Source organism: Theobroma cacao, chromosome 9 (assembly GCF_053813885.1).
Source record: "Theobroma cacao isolate CCN51 chromosome 9, ASM5381388v1, whole genome shotgun sequence".
NCBI classification, from domain to species: Eukaryota; Viridiplantae; Streptophyta; class Magnoliopsida; order Malvales; family Malvaceae; genus Theobroma; species Theobroma cacao.
Window position 1 is genome coordinate 47064980 of NC_142647.1, and position 21376 is coordinate 47086355.

The 21376-nt window shown below is 33.6% G+C and overlaps 2 protein-coding genes across 2 annotated transcripts; one reads left to right on the forward strand and one right to left on the reverse strand.

Annotated features, from left to right (window-relative positions):
- Positions 1-9435: 9435 nt before the first annotated feature.
- Positions 9436-13686, forward strand: LOC18590469 (asparagine synthetase [glutamine-hydrolyzing] 1). Its single transcript, XM_007016008.3, has 13 exons — positions 9436-9722; positions 10412-10550; positions 10771-10866; positions 10964-11105; positions 11218-11408; positions 11529-11690; positions 11782-11862; positions 11954-12175; positions 12324-12458; positions 12573-12653; positions 12738-12824; positions 12993-13100; positions 13205-13686. Exons 1-13 carry the CDS (start codon positions 9643-9645, stop codon positions 13433-13435), a joined length of 1755 nt encoding a protein of 584 aa, XP_007016070.3. The 5' UTR covers positions 9436-9642; the 3' UTR covers positions 13436-13686.
- Positions 13687-14239: 553 nt separating this feature from the next.
- Positions 14240-18222, reverse strand: PMR5 (Pmr5/Cas1p GDSL/SGNH-like acyl-esterase family protein (DUF828)). Its single transcript, XM_007016009.3, has 5 exons — positions 17460-18222; positions 17174-17345; positions 16272-16450; positions 16024-16182; positions 14240-14764 (listed from the first exon to the last, which is right to left on the reverse strand). The coding sequence occupies exons 1-5, from the start codon at positions 17798-17800 to the stop codon at positions 14431-14433; spliced, it is 1185 nt and encodes a 394-aa protein (XP_007016071.3). The 5' UTR covers positions 17801-18222; the 3' UTR covers positions 14240-14430.
- Between the last annotated feature and the right edge of the window lie 3154 nt (positions 18223-21376).

Genomic DNA, 21376 nt, shown 5'->3' on the forward strand with positions numbered 1-21376 from the left:
ATAATTGGAATGAGAGGAGAAAAATATTGTGAAGCAATGTTGTGGCAGTTTCAATTGAGAATTTTAGTTTGAAAATTAAACATTTTAAAAAGTAGAGTCTAGTATGTGGATAATCTACTATATGGAAATCATGGTCTTGTAAGTGTGCTCATTTTACAAGTTAAGATGACTTTTTCATTTCACCTTTAATTAAGTCTTAATAATTAAAAAATAAATTAGAATGTAAGTTAATCCATTCGAACTGGATCAGAGCCAACCTGTCCACTTGTCATTTTTGTCATTTACTAATAAAAAAAATTTACAAGTAATGTCCCTCAAAGACTTTTGGAATTTTGTGGAACAATAATTCAAAACTTCCAAGTCATCGTTTAATTTAAAAATTTTAAACTTAAATTTTAAAAAATAAAAAATGTGAAATTAATAGTACTCTGATAGTGTAACCCAAAATTATATGTATTCGGAAATACCATAACTCTCCTTTAAGCTTAGGATTCAAAAAATAAACAAATTGAAATTTAAAAATTAGAAATTTTATGTCATATTATATAACTTTTTTTTTCATTCAATCGTATTATATAACTTGCATTCAAGTATTTGATTGGTTGATTGATGTATAATTTTTATTTAAAGAATAATATTTTAATTTTTTTTAATTATAAAAAAATTATATTATATAACTTAAGGTGCAAAGAAACAAAACTTAGTAATAATAAAAAAAAATGGTCGCCCAATAATTGCCCTTAAAAGAGAATTCACACTTCAAAATTAAAAATTATATATCACAGCGTATAAGGACAACCCTGTCGGTATCCTAGAAAGTCAGTACCTTGGCAGTTGCATACGGAACTCAAACGTGTCGCCGCACGAAAAGCAGATAGAATTTGGGACCATTTACGGGGCACACCGCAAGAACAAGAACAAAGACATTTAAAGAGGGATCATCCCATTGGAGCTTACCAACCCAACAAAACTTAATTATTCTTCCACCCCCAGTCGGTGTCAATCTCGATGACCTTTTATTTACTTTTTCACTGTTTCACTGTCAATCAGTTTCGTCCTCTCTTTTTTTAGGGTAAGGATTTCTAACGTCTATCCCGAATGTAATGACCCTTCCAATACGCCACATAATTCTGACGTGTACCATCGAATTATTTTCCACAAGACACATTATTGAGTGGCTATCCGTTGCTCTCATTCGTCTGGGGACTGGGGTGTAGGTTAATTACGGAATGAGAGCTGAAAAAAGCCAACGGGAAGAAATGACTTTTGTTAATATTGTTTTTCCTTTTTATGACCAAGACCTTTTCCATTGATAATACTATCATCTTACAAGACATTGACAATGACTCGATGTAAAAGTCGTTTAATCTTGTATCATTTGTTTTGTAATACACGTGCTTTACGTGCCAAAAATGTCCTGCATTGAAGCCAAGTTTTTCCAACTTGACGATTTATATCACTCACAATCACTGTACTTTTTTCTGTATATAATAAAGAAACAATTTCTATGATTTTAACTCTCTCTCTCTCTCTCTCTCTATATATATATATATATATAGAATATAGAAAGTATAGTACTATTTAATGTGAGAAGGAACACTTTCTGTGGCGAAAAACCGACGAGTACTTCTTGTTGGGATTTCCATCTTCCACATGACGACCAAGTCAAAATAAAAATCTAGCCATAAGAAAGAGATAAAGAAGAAGATAATATAATAGAAGCATGAAGCCAGCAATAAATATTGAAAATGACGTGATCGACCACTCGAAAAGAAAGGGGTTGAAACTTCAAGCGATGCTTCAATTTGTTGCAGTTGGGAACAACAGAGATGGAAAAAAGATAAGATCAGGAACTTTGGAGTTTATCCACTCATGGATCACATGCTGACAAAGATAAAGGACAAAAGATATTTTTTATAAGGATTAAGGAAAAGTAAAACCCAAATAAAATATTGAAAAAGTAAGAAGATTGTCTATGTTCATGCAATGATCAGCACGTCTGTCTTCCAATTTTCTTTTTCTTTTTTATGGGAAAGAATGATAAATGACAAGCGATTGTATTTTATTCTGCCATATGCAGTGGAAATTGCACACATGGATGGTCTGGATAATTAATCCTGATCGTTCAGTTCTGTCCATACCCAATCCTCTTTTTCTTTGTTTTTTCTTTTTTTTTTTTTTTCCTGGTACATTTGCTCGTGCTATAGGATTGGGAATTCGAGATTGAGTTTCGATGCTGTCAGGCTTAGCCAAACCCCAAAAAACAAGATATGCCTGATGGTGTGGGGCTATCAAGTAACATGTGCCCTTGCATCCTTCTGCTCATTTCATTGCCGAAAACAAGAATACAACAAATATCCAGTACTCGTTGGCATGGCTCTCTCTCTCCCTCTCTCTTAAAGAAAAGATGCTGTTGTAATTATTAGTTGGACAGTACGTAGCTATATACTTTCACGGTCTCCAACATTGATCGTGTAAGCACCTCATTGGGAGAAATGGGATGTTGATTTAACTCTCGAGCTGGTATGAACACGTTGCAAGTGTACCAACTGAAGTTTTGTCCGACACTATAACATCAATTAACATGACCAATAATAGTAATAATAGTATCATTATTTATCATCAATGATACATAATCTTTATCCGTTTAATTTATAAAATAAATTTTTATTCGAGTATTTGATTCATTAATTGATATATAATTTTTTAATTTAAAAATAAAATCTAAATTTTTTTTCCTTCAACTAAAAAAAACTTACAAAACAAATCTCAAATCCAAAATTAAGATGTATGGTTTAGACTCTTTTACACTATTTAGTAGAAAAGGATGAAAATAGAGGAAAGGGTAAAATTGTGTGAGGAAAAAAATTTTGAAGGGGATGAAAGAAAGTTGTTTTTCTTTCCTTGTTTATGGTATGAAAGATGAAAAATTAGTAGGAGAAGAAGAAAGAGATGGGTTAAATTATAAATAAAATGACTAAATTAAGTAAAATGAGTTTATTCTTCTCAAATTAAATGTATCAAATTTGAAAAAAAAAAAGTACAAATTCATCCTTTATTTTTAAGGAAAGAAATATTATTTTTCTTCCACTCCCTTTCCTTTCTTCCTCGTTTCCTTCTACTAAATATAACTGTGTTGTTACTGTTCACACACTATTGCAGAAAAAGAACCTAACAAGACCCAAATTTCATAGGTCATATGGGTTCCTTGGTTGGCTCATTTTAAGTAAAACCAAAATCAAGTCACGGAAACCTTGTGTAAAGAAATTTTTAACAACTTTTACTTACATTTAAAACTTATATTTCATATGTTATGATTTAAAGTCTTGAGCAATAGTACAGAATATATATATATATATATATATATATATATGTATATTTAATAGTTATAGATGCATGCGTGCATAAAGTAACGTATGACTTTTTGCATGTTCAATCTTGATTATAATTTTGTTCACAGTTCCAATTTAAAAACAAGAAAAAAAATATTTTTTCTGAAGTGACGGGCTGATGGTCGGGTTAAAAGACTTAAATGTGTAGAAGTCATAGAAATTATTATTAACATACAGCAAACAATACAAAAGTTAAAGTAACGAGTTCTAATCTCATTACATATTTTAATTACATTCTTAATTTGCTACATATTTATATCACAGTACTGAAATAAAAACATCATAAACAACACTTAAACATAACTGAATTTAAAATTCTTATACTACAAAGCTAGAAATTGTAAGTAAAAACATAATAATATCAATGCGAACACTACGCAACACACGTCATTATTGCTTCATCATTATTATTTACAATCTTTTCTGTAAAAGGAAAAATTAACACAATTTTTATATATATTTTTCAAACGAAGACACATCTAATAACAGAGGCAGAGGGGAGGGGGGCTAGTGGGGGCCCAACCTCTACTAATTTTTAAAGTTTTATAATTTATTTGTATTTTTTAAAAAACATTATAATTTTGTCATTTCAATAATTATTAAATTTTTATAACTTATCTTTACTTTTGAGAAATTTTATAATTTCGTCCTTATAAAAAGTTTAAAACTTTTTTAACATATTTTTATTTTTTCTGAAATTTCATAATTTTACCCTTACAATAATTTTTTATTTAGTAAAATATCTCACAATAATTAGTCAATAACTAGTTTTAATAGGACTAAAATAAAACCAATTGCATTTAAAAAAAATTATAAAATCAAGTGTAATAAAATTATTTTCAAACCCCACTTTTCTAAAACTTCACAACCACTACTTGATCTCTTTTCTGTTTATCGAATGCTGTATAAACAAAAAAAAAACATTTTTTTTACATTTTTTTGCTTATCAACATTCTTTGTGTAAAAGACTTTTAGTCAGTAACTCAATTTTCATGTCATGATAATTGACAAGATTGGTTTATTTTCTTATTTTATCTGTAAGATTTTCAACTTTAAAATTTTTTATTTAATAATTTCTATTTGATGATTTTGATTTAAGATTTACAGTCTTAGCTATTTTTTGTTGAAAGTAATTTGATTAAACACTTAAGGTTAGTTATTGCTTATTTATTTAGAGATTGCTTGATTATTTTCCTACAAATTAGTTGTGCTTTTTTCTTTGCTTAGATTATTGTGAACAATTAAGTTTTTTATTCGAGGATTGTTTTTTCGTTGAATTGTCTATTAATATGGTATTTAATTTTTGTGATTAATTTTAGAGAATTGCTTCTCTATTGAATTGTTTATTGATAGTTTTTAATATTTTTTAAGGGATTGCTTTCAATTGAGATTTTTGTTATTATATTTGTTAATTTTTGTTTGATGTTAAATTTATCTAGAAATTGAGATTATTGTCATTATTAAATTATTTATGATTATACTAGTTAATTTTTTTAAGTAAATTATTAAGATTGATTCCTTTGAATAATTTTCATATGAACTTTTTTTGTCTAAGTTATTTTATACTATTGTCAAACATTAAATTTCTACTGTAACTGTTTAATTTATAAAAATTATTTTTCATTTTTTGTCTCTCCAAATATAAAATCCTGACTTCGTCACTGTTTGACAACACTTCATAGTTTATTAATCTATTGAAATAATTTTTATAACTTTCAAGATCTTTTACAACGATTTAATTAGTCATGAGACTTAATCGTGTATGTTAACTGCAAATGATTATAAGTGATCTTGCATTCGAGTTTCCTCAATAGTTTGCTCTGTTGCTATTACTCATGGAGGCGATTTTCAACATCTACATTAAGGATTGAGCAATCAATCTGCTTCAAATATTTAAATATAAAAGAAAAAAAAATCAAAATCCCACATCATAATCTACAGTTTCCAAATCAGAACTCATTGGAGTACTTTATTTTTTAAAGGTTGAAAGGGATTGTGGTTTTGACAACACAGCATTGCTTTGATGTACCCAAAAAAAAAAAAAACATAGCAATGCTTTGCTCTACTTAATAATTAGATTGGTTAGGTAGGACCAATAGTTATTGACGCAAATTAAACGGCTGAGATTTTGATATCATCATCTTCTTTGTTGTTGAATGTTGGTGGTTAAGTATTCTGCTTAAACTAAATCCGCCAATGGAATTGCTATCATCATTTCCACCATCATTTTTGCGTCAGTATCCGATAAACAAAGCAAATTAGCCAATAATTAATCATGAACAGAGTCCATGAATGATGTTGCTTCATTCTTCTAACCAATTATTTTCTCTTACTGTACAATATTATATAAAAACACATGCAACTTGGTTAATTAATTAGTCTTTTATGATGTGAAAGTTATCGCTTCCTTCTTTAATTATTAACCTCAAATTACCCCAAAAAATCATTACTTATGATCCTAATGTGCATCAAGCACTCCTTATGTATTATTATTTTTATACGATAAGAATCTCATAGTATATTTTAATGTTCGTCTAAGTTACGTGATTGAAGTTATACGTAATTTAAAAGATAAGATATAAATTTTTTTTAAATATGTCACCATCTATCAATTTTTGCAAACTTATGGATTTTCCTCCTATTTTTGCGAACTTTTGTTAATATGTCTCCCAATTTAATGATGTTGTGCCTTTTTTTCCTCCTATTTTCTGTCGTATATTCCTTCCTCGTCTTTCCAAGAACGTTAAATGTGAAATGACGTATGGATTTTCCAAAAGTCATTTGTAGGGAAAAAGATGGAGGAAGAAAATAAATCTCTAAGAACCCTCTAAAAGCCAGATAGAGGTTGTGGACTAGAAAATTGGGAGTAGTTTGTTTGTTTGCCTCTTTCTTTTTTCTTTCGTTTAAGGTTGGTTTTTGGTTTGCGAGTGATGTGTCTTCCTACGGTTGCCTCAAAAGCCAACTTATTTAATAATCTGAATACGTTAAGGGTGACCTACTGATGAACCAAAAGTCAAGAGATGGGAATAGTATCAAATCATGAATAAGCAAATGACCTCAAACTCCTTTCTAAAAGGCAGGCATGTCAAAGAAAAAAAATAAAAATTATATATTATAAGGGAAAATATTTGATCCATTGATATACTGATACGTTATCTAATACTTCATTAATGAGGTATTACTTGAAAGATATAAAAAGTTAATAATTTTTGAGAATTTATCAATTTCTTATTTTTAAAAAAATAATATTTTATTAACAAAGTATCAATATTTAATAGTCTAATCGTGTATAGAAATTATACATAAGTGCATCAAATATTAATCTATATGATATATAATATCTTATTTATTCCTTCATTATACACCCATTACTTAGAGTTTATCAAGTATATTATGAGATTCCAAAAAACATTTATTCTATTCTTATGGCTCAATATAAGTACGTGATATAAGCCATGCATTTCTATATTATCAACTTCGTAATTATTAATTCAATGGTTTAGTCCGATAAAATATATTAATTTATTATTAATTTAAATAGTATTATAAAGAAACAAGTATAATCTGCTGTTGATTTAAGATCAAAATTTAAATGTTTTGAAGAAGGAAATGATAATATAAATAGAAAAATAAATTAATAATCCATTCTTCCTACTGTTAATTTTTCACTTTCGCTTTTTTCTTATATTTATGTAAGAACAAAAAGGAGAAAGAATAGGTACTTTCGGTGTACTTCCTAGCCATGAAATATGTCTATATACTCCTTTGTACCTGGCTCATATTTATGACTAGGTACAAAATACCAAGTGGTTCACGATATTGTGAAAAAGTTGTGGATGGGGACGTTGCGCACTATCATCTGTAATCTTGTTTTTCTTTATTATATATTTTTATTTTCTTGTAATTCTAAACATGTTTTCTGTGCTCCAGTTTTTTTCAATATATTCCTCTTTATTATTAACCTAATTTTCAGAAAAAAATTATGTATTTTTGTCATTTTTATCTTAAAAGGTAAAATAAAAGGCAGCAAGAAAATTTAAATATAAACTGGAACTTGGTTTATCCATTTGTTGGAAAGATCAACTTTCTTGTGCCATGTCATGTAATTTAACTCTCCTGAAGTGAAATTCTTTGTTTAATCCTTGAAAACAGAAGGTTATTTTGGACAAAGACAATGTCATTTTGATTGCAAGAAATTGGAACTTTGTACGACAGGTTAAAAAGGTTAAACGTTCCCTTACGTTAGGAAAAACAGAACCAAGAAGCATTATCTTTTGCCAGAGTAGACACCCTGTCTGCATAATGTTTGAAGGGAAGAGATTGATTTGAAGGGAACAACAGCAATTAAAAGACCGGTTAATTGCCCACAAAGCAGACAGCATGATTGGTTTTCAACTTTCACATTTTACAACGTTAATTGTCAAGATCAACACAACTGTCTGGCGAGAAGATTTTAAGTAAAAGCGGCCCAGTGGCAGTAATTCTTTTCAAACCTACCATCATTAATTTTAAATATAATAAGATTTATCTAATTATCAAAAACAGTAACTATATCATAAAATGGAAAAAAAAAAAAAAAACAATTTGTTGGGTTCATATACATGTGAAACATATTTTTGGCATAGGCAATTTATTCCTCTTGACTTCTTCGTTTTTGCCTGTTTTTTCAAAGATGGCATAGGCAATTTGTTCCTGATGCACAACTTGCCTGGTGGTAGTGAATTATCGTTTCCAATGCCCAACAGCGAAGGCAACATACATATATTCTCCATATTTTTTCAACTTCCATTATGTTCTTGGAGAAATTAAACTAGACCATCTAGAACTTCAATTTTTATGTACTATGAAAAAATAATAAAAAAATTAAATAAACTCCACTTACAGTCGGATGTACAGACGGTTTTGTCGACTGATAGGTTTTATGTTTGATACTTTATAATTAAATAAGAACAGTCCTCCAATAAATTAATGCATCCTTTTATCGACTAGACAAGACAAGTGATAATTTTTTTTTTTTTGAAAAAATCAATCCCGAAAGAATCTTCCCCATATGATATGATATCACCGAAATTCACCTTGTTTAATTGTTGTCTTCCTAATATGAAGCACGTAAAAAACATGGATAATGTACAACATATCACCTCCTCTTTCTAACTCCTAGCCCTACAACTGCAACCCCCCTTCAATATCCCCCCTAATAAGTCCACCATATCTTCGTCTAATTGCAAGCAAGACAACACACAATTATTGCAAGTTACGACCGAAATGAGTCTGAATAAAATTTTATTTGAGAAACATTTTAAAGGAAAATCTATTAACTCATGGATGGAGTGAAAACAAAAGTAATACGACAAAAGTTTTATTTGGGATTTTAACATCTTGTTATACCATTGGTCGATTATTTCAACAGAAAAAAAAAAGAAGACAAAAATAAATGGACCATCAAATGAATATATCAAAGCGGCAATATTTAATTTTATAATTTTAAAATACTTTTGTCATGTTCTTTTATTTGTTTATTGATACGCGATGATTCGTTCACCAATTTCTCAATAATTGCTTGGCTTATCTGAGCTGAAATCGCATTTTTATTAATAAGAATTGAAATATAATTTACTTGGAAAGTTACGTATTGTATTGTTAATTATTTTAGATATTTACTCAATTTATAATGGATTTTGAAGATACGCCTTGAACATATCTCAAGTTAAACGAATCAACGGCCTAGGTTGCATCGCCAGAACTAAGAAAAGTAAAAATCCATGTCAGCTATGAGATCCAGTTTATGGATGACACGTGGATGGTTGAAAAAAGGGGAGGGGCACGATAATTTTGACAATGTACGCTGCTGCTGAGTCAGAAATTGGAAATGGATAAAGCTTTAACCGTGAAAACTGGGGGAACGGTCAAAAGTAACAGTAAAAACCAACCACGTGGCGAGAGGAGAGCGGTGGACCGGAAGAAGTGACGAAGCGGTGTCGTTTTGGGGCTTCACCTGAAGTTTTGCAACTATAAATACGTGGCGTTTGAGATCTTTAAAACACAGCTACGTGTTGGCTTCCCCTGATTACGCTCCGCTGTTTTCTCTGTTTCGTTGCTCTGCAAAATCCTTCTTCCTCGTCTCTGTTCTTTTATCCTTTTGTTTTTTTAAGGATTTTAAGACTACCCATTAGTTTAGTTTAGTTCTAGTTCTTGTAAAAAAAAAAAAAAGGGAAAAAAGGTGTCTGCGAGTGTTTATTATTGAAAGAAAATGTGTGGGATTTTAGCAGTTTTGGGTTGTTCTGATGATTCTCAAGCAAAAAGGGTTCGAGTACTGGAGCTTTCCCGCAGGCAATAATCTTTTCTTTCCACCTTTCCGTTTTTCTTTTTGGTCTCTACTCTTAGCTTTTGATGTTTGTGTCTTTAAAAGGTTGCATAAAATTTGTCAAATAGGTTTAAATAATGACAAGCTTTTTGAGTTTTGTTGCGTACAATGTAAAGAAAAAGAGTTCGGTGACTTAAGGTTTTTGTGTTTTTAATCCCTTGATTGTAAAGTTGAAAGCTCAAGGTAAAAAGTATAGATGCATTTTTATGTCGCATATTTCGGTTATGATGAAGTTCAACCTTGAACATGGTCTTGAATCCTTGATCATCAGAAGGTGGATAGCTTATACGGAAAATTTCCACCTTGAGAGGTTACCAGAAACATTTTTTTTCTTAACTTAGTCTTGGTCGTGAATTCTTGATCATCATCATTTTTATGGACTACGGAGATGGAGGCGAGAGCAAGCCAAGCTCTGTCAAGAGTCTTGAAACAGGGAAAAAACAAAAGAGTGGGAGAGTCTATATTTAAAGATTCTAATTCAATCAGATAATGAAGACAAGCATAACAAATTTCCATTAGATTTATCACTTATTAGTTAGTGATGTGGCCATAATTTAACAATTATTTGGAGAAAAATATAGTAATATTTCTAAAAGAAAAATGATGGATGTAGAACAATCAGCTGAAATAGCTATACTACTACCCTTTTCAACAGGCTGAAGCACCGTGGTCCTGACTGGAGTGGGCTGTACCAACATGGAGACTGCTATCTGGCCCATCAACGCCTTGCCATCGTTGATCCTGCTTCCGGTGATCAGCCTCTCTTCAATGAGGACAAAAGTGTTGTTGTCACGGTAGGCCTCTAAGCTTTTTTCTTTTTTTTTTGTCTTATTTTCCCATTTTCACCCTATATCACATGGGCCTTAGTCGAGACAAGTGGCTCTGCCCTATGTGCCTTGAAAATGGAAAAACCCCAAAGAATTTGGGATTTTGGAATAATTGTAATTTATGTGTAGTTATCGGTCATGAAGCAAAGTTACTAACAAAGGAAAAAAAATATGTGCTGAAAACCAGGTGAATGGAGAGATTTACAACCATGAAGAACTAAGGAAGAAGTTGGCAAACCACAAGTTCAGAACTGGCAGTGATTGTGATGTTATTGCCCATCTGGTAATTCGATTCATTTGATTTTTGGTCAAATTTTGTTTTTTGTAAATTTTTGCTCAAACAAGTGTAAGTTGTTCTTTAAATTTGTACTATATGCTAGTATGAGGAGTATGGGGAAGACTTTGTGGACATGTTGGATGGAATCTTCTCATTTGTGCTGCTGGATACCCGTGACAACAGTTTCATTGTTGCACGTGATGCTATTGGGGTCACCTCCCTCTATTTTGGCTGGGGTCTTGATGGTATTATTTTCTTGCTTCCTCAAATAGTATTCTTTTGCATGGATTTATAGCTGTCTAAATTGTGATTGAAAATTGGTTTTTGCTAAAATTCTTTTCTACTTGTTATGTTCAGGTTCGGTTTGGATATCTTCAGAATTGAAAGGTTTGAATGATGACTGTGAACACTTTGAGACCTTTCCTCCTGGCCATTTGTACTCTAGCAAATTAGGAGGATTTAGGAGGTGGTACAACCCACCATGGTTCTCTGAGGCCGTTCCATCAGTTCCATATGACCCCCTTGTTCTCAGACATGCATTTGAAAATGTAAGATTGATGAATTGCAGCCTGAGAAACATTTGACACTTACTAGACTAAGCAAAGAATTTTTTTTTCTTTTATTTTTGTGTAATTATAGCTTACTGGTCGGATTCAATATATTTGCAGGCTGTGATCAAAAGGTTGATGACCGATGTGCCTTTTGGAGTTCTGTTATCTGGAGGGCTTGATTCATCATTGGTCGCTTCTATCACAGCTCGGTACTTGGCTGGTACCAAGGCTGCCAAACATTGGGGAACACAGCTCCATTCTTTCTGTATCGGCCTAGAGGTAAAGCTCTACTAGCATAGGACGAAACCTTAAAGTACAGCTTTAAAGGATTTAATTGGTCCTTAAAACCTGTTTCTCAATTTGTCTGCAGGGTTCACCAGACCTGAAGGCTGCAAGGGAGGTTGCAGACTATCTGGGCACTGTTCATCATGAGTTTCACTTCACTGTTCAAGTATATTGACTGAATATTTAGTAATAGTTTTAATTCAAGAATTGTGGTCTAATAATTCTAGAGCAAGCTAAATTTCTCTCTAATGTGGCAGGATGGAATTGATGCCATCGAAGATGTCATATACCATATTGAAACCTATGACGTGACCACAATCAGGGCAAGCACTCCTATGTTTCTGATGTCACGAAAGATCAAGTCACTAGGAGTGAAGATGGTTATTTCTGGTGAAGGCTCTGATGAGATTTTTGGTGGATATTTGTACTTCCACAAGGCACCAAATAAGGAAGAATTCCACCGTGAAACATGCCACAAGGTAATAGATTATCTTACTTGGCGCTTTACGTATTAGCAAGAGGAGTTAGGATAGATGGATATAACCAAAACTGGTCTGTTTTGATACTTTTATGTAGATCATAGATGGATATAACCAAAACGGGTCCTGTTTTGATACTTTTATGTAGATCAAGGCCCTCCACCAGTATGATTGCTTGAGAGCTAACAAAGCAACATCTGCATGGGGATTGGAGGCTCGAGTCCCCTTCTTAGACAAGGAATTTATCAATGTTGCCATGGCTATAGACCCTGAATCAAAGTTGGTACGTACTTAAACAAGTATTTCTCTTAAAGGAGAAAAGTATATTTGTTCCAGGAATTGCTTGGTTTATTCTTCCACAGACTTATCAAGAATGCTTCTCTATTTTTTGAATCAGATCAAAAAAGATCAAGGACGCATTGAGAAGTGGGTTCTTAGAAGGGCCTTTGATGATGAAGAGCGTCCCTACCTGCCAAAGGTGTTTTAGCATCTTTTGTTGTCTTTGGTATTTGTCAACTAATTAAGTACCCAACTAACATGTCCTGTTTAATTTACCCTGCAGCATATCCTGTACAGGCAGAAAGAACAGTTTAGTGATGGTGTTGGTTATAGTTGGATCGATGGTCTCAAAGCCCATGCTGCCCAACATGTAAATATCTTTCTACTTCCTTTTATTGTCTTTCTTTTCCCCTCAATTCTTTTTGCTGTTTCCGTTAGTCTATTGTATATTTAATAACCATATATAATTTCCATTTGGAATCTGGAATTTTAAGTAGACTAACTTGAGGAACAAATAATTCTCACCTTATACTTTCAGGTGACGGATAAAATGATGCTTAATGCTTCTTACATCTTCCCTCACAATACCCCAACTACAAAAGAAGCCTACTACTACAGGATGATTTTTGAGAGGTTCTTCCCTCAGGTGAATATCTAAATTTCGCTGTTTGAATACATTTATATATGCTTTTAACTTTCTCAGAAGTACTGATGACTAAAGTGATCATCCTCCTTTGCCTGGTCTAACAGAACTCCGCTAGATTGACTGTCCCTGGAGGAGCTAGTGTAGCATGCAGCACTGCTAAAGCTGTTGAGTGGGATGCTGCCTGGAAGAACAACCTTGACCCTTCAGGCAGGGCTGCCCTGGGGGTCCATCTCTCAGCTTATGACGCAGAGACACCTCTGAGCAACGTGCCATCCAAGGTTATTGATAGTATACCAAGGATGATGGACCTTCCAGGAGTTGCCATACAAAGTTAGCGCCTGCCTACTGGAGGGAAGCAGAATGTGTGAATCTAATAATTAAGAGTAGGATTTGTGGCATATCCATGCAACTTCAGTATGCTCTGTTGTATACGATAGGCGATGTGTACGAGTACTAAAATATTTTGTGGCCGTCTGATCAATGTTTTCTTATCATCAACCTGCTGTTGTTTTTGCTTTTGCAGTGTGTTATCCATATTTTGCAGTGGAAGTTAATCATTAATTGAGAATCTTCCCTTTTGTTCTTATCATGTGCGAAAGCTTGAGCTGTTCCCATTTATAAGTTGCAATATGAAATGTGAAATCTGTTCTTATCTTTTACTTATTATGACCTTTTCCCGAAACTAAATTAGTCCTTTGTTATTCTGGCTTCTTTTGTCAAATCCAGAAATCTTGTCCTCAGAAGACTGTTATGTCAATTAGCTCAGCCATTCAATAATTCGACAAGAAATACGCTGTCCCTACTAGTTTAATGGAGCATTACCCAGTCTAAATTCTAGCTAATATTGGACTTGACAGGAGGAACTGTTGTGAGTATCATTATTGAGTAAGTGTCCTGTGGGAGGAGAGGGATGATTCAAGGAAGTTTGTCGAAGACCGAGTTGAGCAATTGGCAGTGAGGCAGCTCTAAGAAGTAGGACCTCTAATGGCCCAAACTGGCCCGCAAAAGGATCTAAGAAAAAACTTAAAAAGACCCAAAGCTTTTCCCTCCTCCCCTTTTCCTCCCATCTTGGCTCACATATCTAGTGATAATGGATATTGGCAACATAATAGTCTCAAAGACACCATCAGGAGAACAAATACGAAATAAGTTGCCTTATTTCTCTTTAGAAACAGTATGTGTTACTTTACAACAGAGGCTACACTAACCTTGACTAAACGGACGAGAGAGATACTATAGATGCAGAGAAAAGTGCATTTTTTCACCCTCTGCAAACCTATAATCAAAATTAATAATAATTAATTATAAAATGAAGAATACCACATACAATCTAATAGAACAACACCGTGTAGAATAGTTCATTCCAGGTATCAGGCAATCCAGGAAGGCACCAATGGCTACAATCAGCTGACCGGTCCGGGTTGGCCTTCTGAACAGGGCTTAAATCACCACTGTAAATTGAAGGGTGCCCATCTTTCCGAAGCTCAGAAAGCATGGTTATGTCCAACAAATATGCAGGAACGTGCATTTCCCTAATGACTTCATCCACCACTCTCATCTGGTCAGGGTATGTGCCGGGGTACGTAGCTTCGGTCATTGGCGTTGTTTCTCCATAACAGTTTTTTGTGGCGGCCACTGTTGCTCCAGCACTCCATTCACTTGGACTGTCAATGAAATTCCATCAAGATCATTGAATTTTGAATAGCAGTCAACTAACTAGCAAGTCTTATTAATCATGTGACACTAAATGGAGGTCATCTTACACCTCCGGGAGTCTTGTAATGAGACAGTATACATGTTTACATCTACTCCAAAAATCCAGTCCCAGATCAAAGAGGGTTTTTTGGAATGTGTGAAGTAATTTTCTTTCTGACATATCAGTTATGAGAACAGAACAATATACTCATTCATGCATCATGTGTTTTTTGTGAGAGCCATGGGCAGTGGTCCACCGAAAAATAGCAGTGAGGCAAGGTGTGGTCGGGCATTTTGCAGGAACGTTTGTAGTGATATATTTCTAAGCATTTAATAATAAAGGGTCAGTTTCCACCGACACAAAACGTTGTTCAAAAAGACACTTTCCTCACTGTATCACGAGGTTACAGTTGTAAAAAGAAAGAGCAAGGAGTAAAATCAGCTAACCACATTACTAGTTCTTGTACTATTAGATCTTTTTTTGCTGCAAGTACTCCTATTCTTTAATCAATAAAAGTAATTTGACTATCTCATGAAAGATGGGGAGATGGGTGAGAAGAACTCGAGGGTAGTCTCAGTACATCAACCATCTATCATGTATTTCTCATGGGAGGCTGGCAAAATATCTCCCGTGATGAATGGTCGAGTGAAGTTGAAGAGTGTATGCACCAACATTTTGTCCTTTACTTCATTTAACAGATGACCGACACTGATATTTTTATACTGCTGCTTTTTTTTTCTGCAAGTGTGGTTTTTTTTGCCCTTTCACATCCATGAAGGACCCATAGTCCCAAACCAATTTTCTTTGCAATCCATTCAATTATTTCCTGGTACCAGACCAGGGGCCATACTGCATCACTTCTTCCCAGTTTTAAGCTTTTTTTAAATAATGGTTCACACTCAGATATCTCCAAGCTGTATGGTAACATTTACTGTAGTTGCTTACACAGTTGTAGCAATTTCGGCAAGTCGCCATAGGCTATCAGCCATTTGTTTAATCAGTCACACTCTTCTATAATCAATGTTCTGTTGGGATTAACCTAAGCAGACGAAAACTGAACTCAGGTTGGGGCACTTCAGGCAGCCCTACTGCACAGCTCAGATTGGACCGAATTTTTAGTGCTTGGAGTCGGGTTACTTTTCCAGTTCCAAACACACAATTATTATTAATCAAAGCCTAGAGCTCCACTCCACACAATTATATGAGAGAGGGGGAGAGAAGACTTACTCGTAATGTGTGGGGGAAATGGACTGGAAAAAGACCCTGGTTCTCGTTATGTCAACATTGGTGTCAACCCAATTGGCCCATGTTCTCAGCCCTTTCTCCAAAGCAACCAAACGATCCATGTCCTTGTAATACTTACCCCCTGATTCAATCAAATCCCACCTGTCCAGATTTACCTCAAGCTATTAAATTACACAAACAAATCCCATTTTACAGTAGTACATGGTCAGAGAAATAGAAAAATTGCCTACCCTTGGAGGGATCCTTTATGAGTCCACCAGTGGCCTGTGTTGAACAACAGCACGTCTGCCATTCGCCAGGCGTTTCCATTTCCAGCTATGTCCTCTAACTTCAGGATTCTCCTCCCTTGTACCACATCTATGTCTACCAAATATGGAGCTCGATAAAATGATATCGATAAACCATATTCCTGCATTAATTACCATTAAAACAAAAATTCAAAATCAATACACGTTGTTAGTGCTAAATAAGGATTTTGGGGGGAAGGAGTGTTAGTTTCAACTTCCAGTTTGAGCTGATTGAAATTGCACTCTCTAGCACATGGTAAATCACACCAATGGAGGGAAAGAGACCGACAGGCCATCCTTAATGATTTGGGATACTAAATTGAAAGAACGCCAATTTATGATGCTTTCGAGGCCAGTACTACAGTATAATTCGAGGAAAAAAACAACCTAGCTAGTGCCTTATAGTTGGCAACAATTTACATGCCTCTGGCAATATAATGCTCACTTTGGGTCCCTCAAACCGTCAAACGTCAAATCCATCTCTGCCCCTTACCCTGCACCTGTGGTTTTTGGCTAAAATACCGCTGTAAAGACACATTACGGTGCGCTTGAAACGACCTTTTTGACCAGATTTTAAAAGCTTAAAACAAATTCTGCGTGTAAGGAAGAACAGTTCAAAAAAAAAAAAAAAACTTGTACACAATTTCTGGAAAGAAAAATTGGATCACAGACAGTAATACCAAACTACGAAAGTTTCAAATAAAGTTAAGACAAAAGCAGTTGCTTCCAGCCTTCATCCCACCACCGTAGAAAACCTTTCTTTTTCTATTTTTTCAGCAGCATTATAATTTTTATAAGAGCTAAGGAATCGGAATAAAGTACTAACAAGCTTTCATAAGACTAACCAGGAACTTGAAGGTGGAGTAAGGATCTCCTCTGATCATCTGAGTCTGCGTTTGTGGATCTGCAGCTGAAATCATACAAATCAAAGACTCCCATTGATTCCTCCCCAGAGAGTCACCAACAAACATCACATTTCTCTCTCTCATTTTCGACAGAAACACAAGTCCATCGAACCTGACATAAAGATACTAAAACCAAAATCATCACAATGTAAAACATAAAAAAAAAATGGCATTGCATTTTATATATAAAAAAGAAAACTAGCAGCAGAACAAAGCTATCTGATACCTTGGAAGCTGACAATTAAGAGGCTGCCATCGATATTTAAGGTAATCAGAATCAGGTCTTCCATTCATTTGGCAGTTGAATCCTGCATCTATGATTGGACAGCTGGAATATTGGTACAATGGATAAGTATCATCACGAACCCAAGTGCCTGCAAACAATGCACAAGTACTTTGGTTTGTTTGGAACATTGGCCTTCTATGTTGTGGGTGGCTATGGTGGTTCCTCAAGCTCATTATCAGAGCTGAAGAAGCTGTGTCGGATTGAAACAAGGCTAGAAAAAGAATGGTTAGACATGACTTGAAAAGATGAAATGAAGGAGATTGGGGAAAAAGAGGGGCCATTTTGCAGAGCCTATAAGAGAAGTGATATTGAAAGAGAAAAAAGCCAAAAAAGAAAAGAGAGAGAAAGAGAGAGGGAGAGAGGGAAGAATTTGTATAGTATAAAGAGAAAGTGGGGCTTTAGATATATAGTTCCTGTTAAGTTCTTATAAAGGAGTACAGTTTTTTGTTCCGTTGTGGTGCATGTGAAGTTTAGCGGAGAGGCTGCTAGGCCTTCACGTGAGTTTAAATGGAGTGTTTGCAGCTTGGCGGTGGATTCGTGTTGTTTGATTTTGGCCCTTTGAAACAGAGTCTCAGGCTTCCTTAATTCCTATTGGGGATTCTTTTTTGTCTGCAAGTTTATCTTTGTCCATTCCATGGGGTTTCCCTTTCCTAATTCCTCCCTCTTCTTGGGTTCTCTGCTAATCTGAATGTAATTAAATCGTGAGATTCTTGTCTGAAATGGTCAAAAATTGCAAATTTATAGAAAGAAAGAAGATGATATCATAAAGAAGGGAAGTCATTGATAAAAGGAACTGGTCGGGAGATGGGGCCAAAACTGACAAAATGCAATATAATGTGTTCCTTTTTTCTTTTTCTTACAAATTTATTTTATTATTATATATTTTGGAGATGGTCGACATAAGACTCCGACTTGGCGTGTGGCGTTGTTGTAGATGTCGGGCTCTGGTAGGCGCCATAAAGTTTGATCCTTGATCTCTCGTCCCTCTGATCATCAAAAGAGAAGAATACTTGCTGCCATGAACAAAAGCAAGATTTCCTACTTTCTATCCAACAAGCCAAATTTTTTTGCAAAAGCAAAATGTTCTTTGCTTTCCTTCATCCACATGCACAGAACATCATTCTTTAGCATTCAACTTTTTTTAGTTGATTAAACTACGGTGTGAGATTCATGTTTGATGATCATCTCCATCATCACCCATCTCTTACACATTAACAGAAACTTGATGCCAGTACTATACTTTACTTCCTTTCGTCAGCTTTCTCAATCATCGGAAGAGTTCATCAGAGTGATGGAAGGAAAAATTTAATCCCAATCTGTTTGAGTCAATTTCAAGTTCATGGTACTAGAAATTATTGATCAGGTGGGCTGCCATTTTCAGCTAGAACTTTATCAATCCAAATTCAAATGATTTACCCGCTATGACCAGTCTCATTCGTTCAAAACAAGTTGCAACAACTAACATCAGTCATCACTGCAGGAGTCACGAGTGACAAGACTTAAAGAAGATAAGTCGACGGTAATCTCGCTGCTGGGCCGATTACACAAGTGCATATAGCTGGTTGGGGGTCCAGACAGGGTTAAGTACGGTGGCTGAAAGCCATTAATACCACCAAAATGAATGGGCGAAAAAGTTGATTGTGATCAATGTGGATCGTGCAAGTTGTGACATAAGAAATTAGAAAGATTTGGTGTTGGAAACATCGCAGACTCTATAGCTGGGTGGGGGGGCGGGGCTAGCAACAGAAGCTTCTTTTGATATCTTTAGTTAAAGCGGTTGTACTTTCTACTTGGAAATTTCTTTCTCCAAGAAACGTCACTAGGTTTTTTAATAACCAAATCCAACAACTGACCCTAAACGTGTAAACTTTAACATTATCAAATATCAAATTAAAATTTAAGATTTGAGTAGTTATAAGGTTAGGAAATCTCATCAAATAATAAAGTTTAGATAAAATATTTCACAATAACGAGTACTTTATTTGTTGATATCTGAAAAAAAAATTAAATTATATAAAATATAATCTTACACTCTTTATCAACAGTTAAGTAATTCATGACGTTTGAGCGAGAATTGTTATTTTTTCTCATGATATACTCATGATTAATTTTTTTTATATTGAAATTATCTTATCATAATAACGAATTAGGTAAGATTCATCAAAATATTATATGAAATTTACATTTAGAAGTTTTTTTTCCTCAATCAATGAAATTTTTTTTATTAATAATGTAGAGGATTATTCTAAAGAAAACCATACATGATAGTTGCTCAGTCATAAAGATATAAAAAAGTAATAGAAAAGAAAACAAATACAATACATATTTATCTTTAAAAACTAAAAAATCAAAAACACCCAACAAGAAAATCATATTGAAAACAACATAAAAATCAATCTAAAATTTCATCCGACAAAAACTCCGTTAGAACAAAAAGCCATTACAACACCAATAACAATGATAATATAAATCTAACTCCACTTTTCATCCATGAACCATCAAACGGTTTCCAAACCATAGAACAAATCCATCATACCATTACCACCTTCTTGCCCTTTCTTCTCCCTTTTTCACCAATTTTGTATATTTAAATTTGAAGCTAAGTTCAAATAAATCCACCTCTCACGTAGTATTTTGTCATTTTTTTATAAGTTATGGATCTTATGTAATTTTTTTGTTATTATTATATAATTATAGAATTATAATAAAATTAATTGTAAGGGATATCTTCCTTGTTTTAATATCTATTCTTTGGAGCAAAATTAAGAAACATCTGATTTTGATTGTAAAGGATAATAATTTTTTTTTTGCATATCTTTCACAAAATTTTCAATCATAATAGTAATAATCAACGTGACAAAAGTTATTGTTTTAATATAATTTAGTCTAATTGCTTAATATATTTATTTTATTAACATAAGCAACATTTGAACCATCCAAACTAACATACTATTTTAAAAGGATGAAATATTCCTTAATAATTTTCTCCTTAACTTAAAATTAGTAAAATTGATCCGAACTTGAAAAATCTGTTTGAACTTGATCTAACTCTATCGGACAAATGAAAGTCAATAACTTAACATGAAACAACTCGATTCTAAATTAATTTAAACTTAAATTAATACTAAGACAACAATTTAAAATTGACTCGACTAATGAAGACCCAATCCTTGCCACCTCTACCTTAGTTCAATGGTTAGTTTGATTAAATTAAATTAAAAAGGATAATGATTTAAGGGTAGGAAGTTGAAGGGCCTCATTATGGTTTATCTTTCCATTTTAATACCGCATTTGACATTTATTTCTTTACTTAGAGCAAAACTCATGAATTCCATTCATGGAGTTTACATTAGATTAGTTAGGAGTAAGAGATTAGAACTGTTTCCCATACACGCTTTGATAATGACCTCGCCATGCATGGACAACACAAAACATGAATAAAATAGAACACATTGGTTTCTACAACTTTTGATGTTCTTATTATTCTTATAAATAAAATGCTCTGCAGAAAAGCATTCATTGGACAATTCAGTTCCCAAATTAAATTATTTAGGGAATAAGATAGCCAAGTTTCGATAACATTAACATCATCATTAATAAAGGAGGGAGAAGGGATTGGGCTATCAGGATAGGACAGAAAGTCATGGGTGAAAATGAATACAGCCTCCATTGAACCACAAAAGTTGCTGTCTTTGGACAAAATCCAAGAGCACATATAAAAAACAAGTGCCTTACGATCTTATTTTTACCTAATTATTATGGATTTTTTTACCAGAAAGTTGGACTAATTGCTATGAAAAATGGGTATGTCAGGAAACTAGAACCACCTAGCCAAGAGCTATAGAAGTAGGAAGTCT

Coding starts and splice junctions, on each gene's coding strand:
- LOC18590469 (XM_007016008.3), top strand. CDS start 9,643: ATGTGTGGGATTTTAGCAGTTTTGGGTTGTTCTGATGATTCTCAAGCA. Junction 10,867..10,963: donor GTGATGTTATTGCCCATCTG/GTAATTCGATTC, acceptor ACTATATGCTAG/TATGAGGAGTATGGGGAAGA. Junction 11,106..11,217: donor TTTTGGCTGGGGTCTTGATG/GTATTATTTTCT, acceptor TGTTATGTTCAG/GTTCGGTTTGGATATCTTCA.
- PMR5 (XM_007016009.3), bottom strand. CDS start 17,800: ATGGCCCCTCTTTTTCCCCAATCTCCTTCATTTCATCTTTTCAAGTCA. Junction 17,346..17,459: donor CTTAATTGTCAGCTTCCAAG/GTATCAGATAGC, acceptor TCTTTATGTCAG/GTTCGATGGACTTGTGTTTC. Junction 16,183..16,271: donor CATAAAGGATCCCTCCAAGG/GTAGGCAATTTT, acceptor AAATCTGGACAG/GTGGGATTTGATTGAATCAG.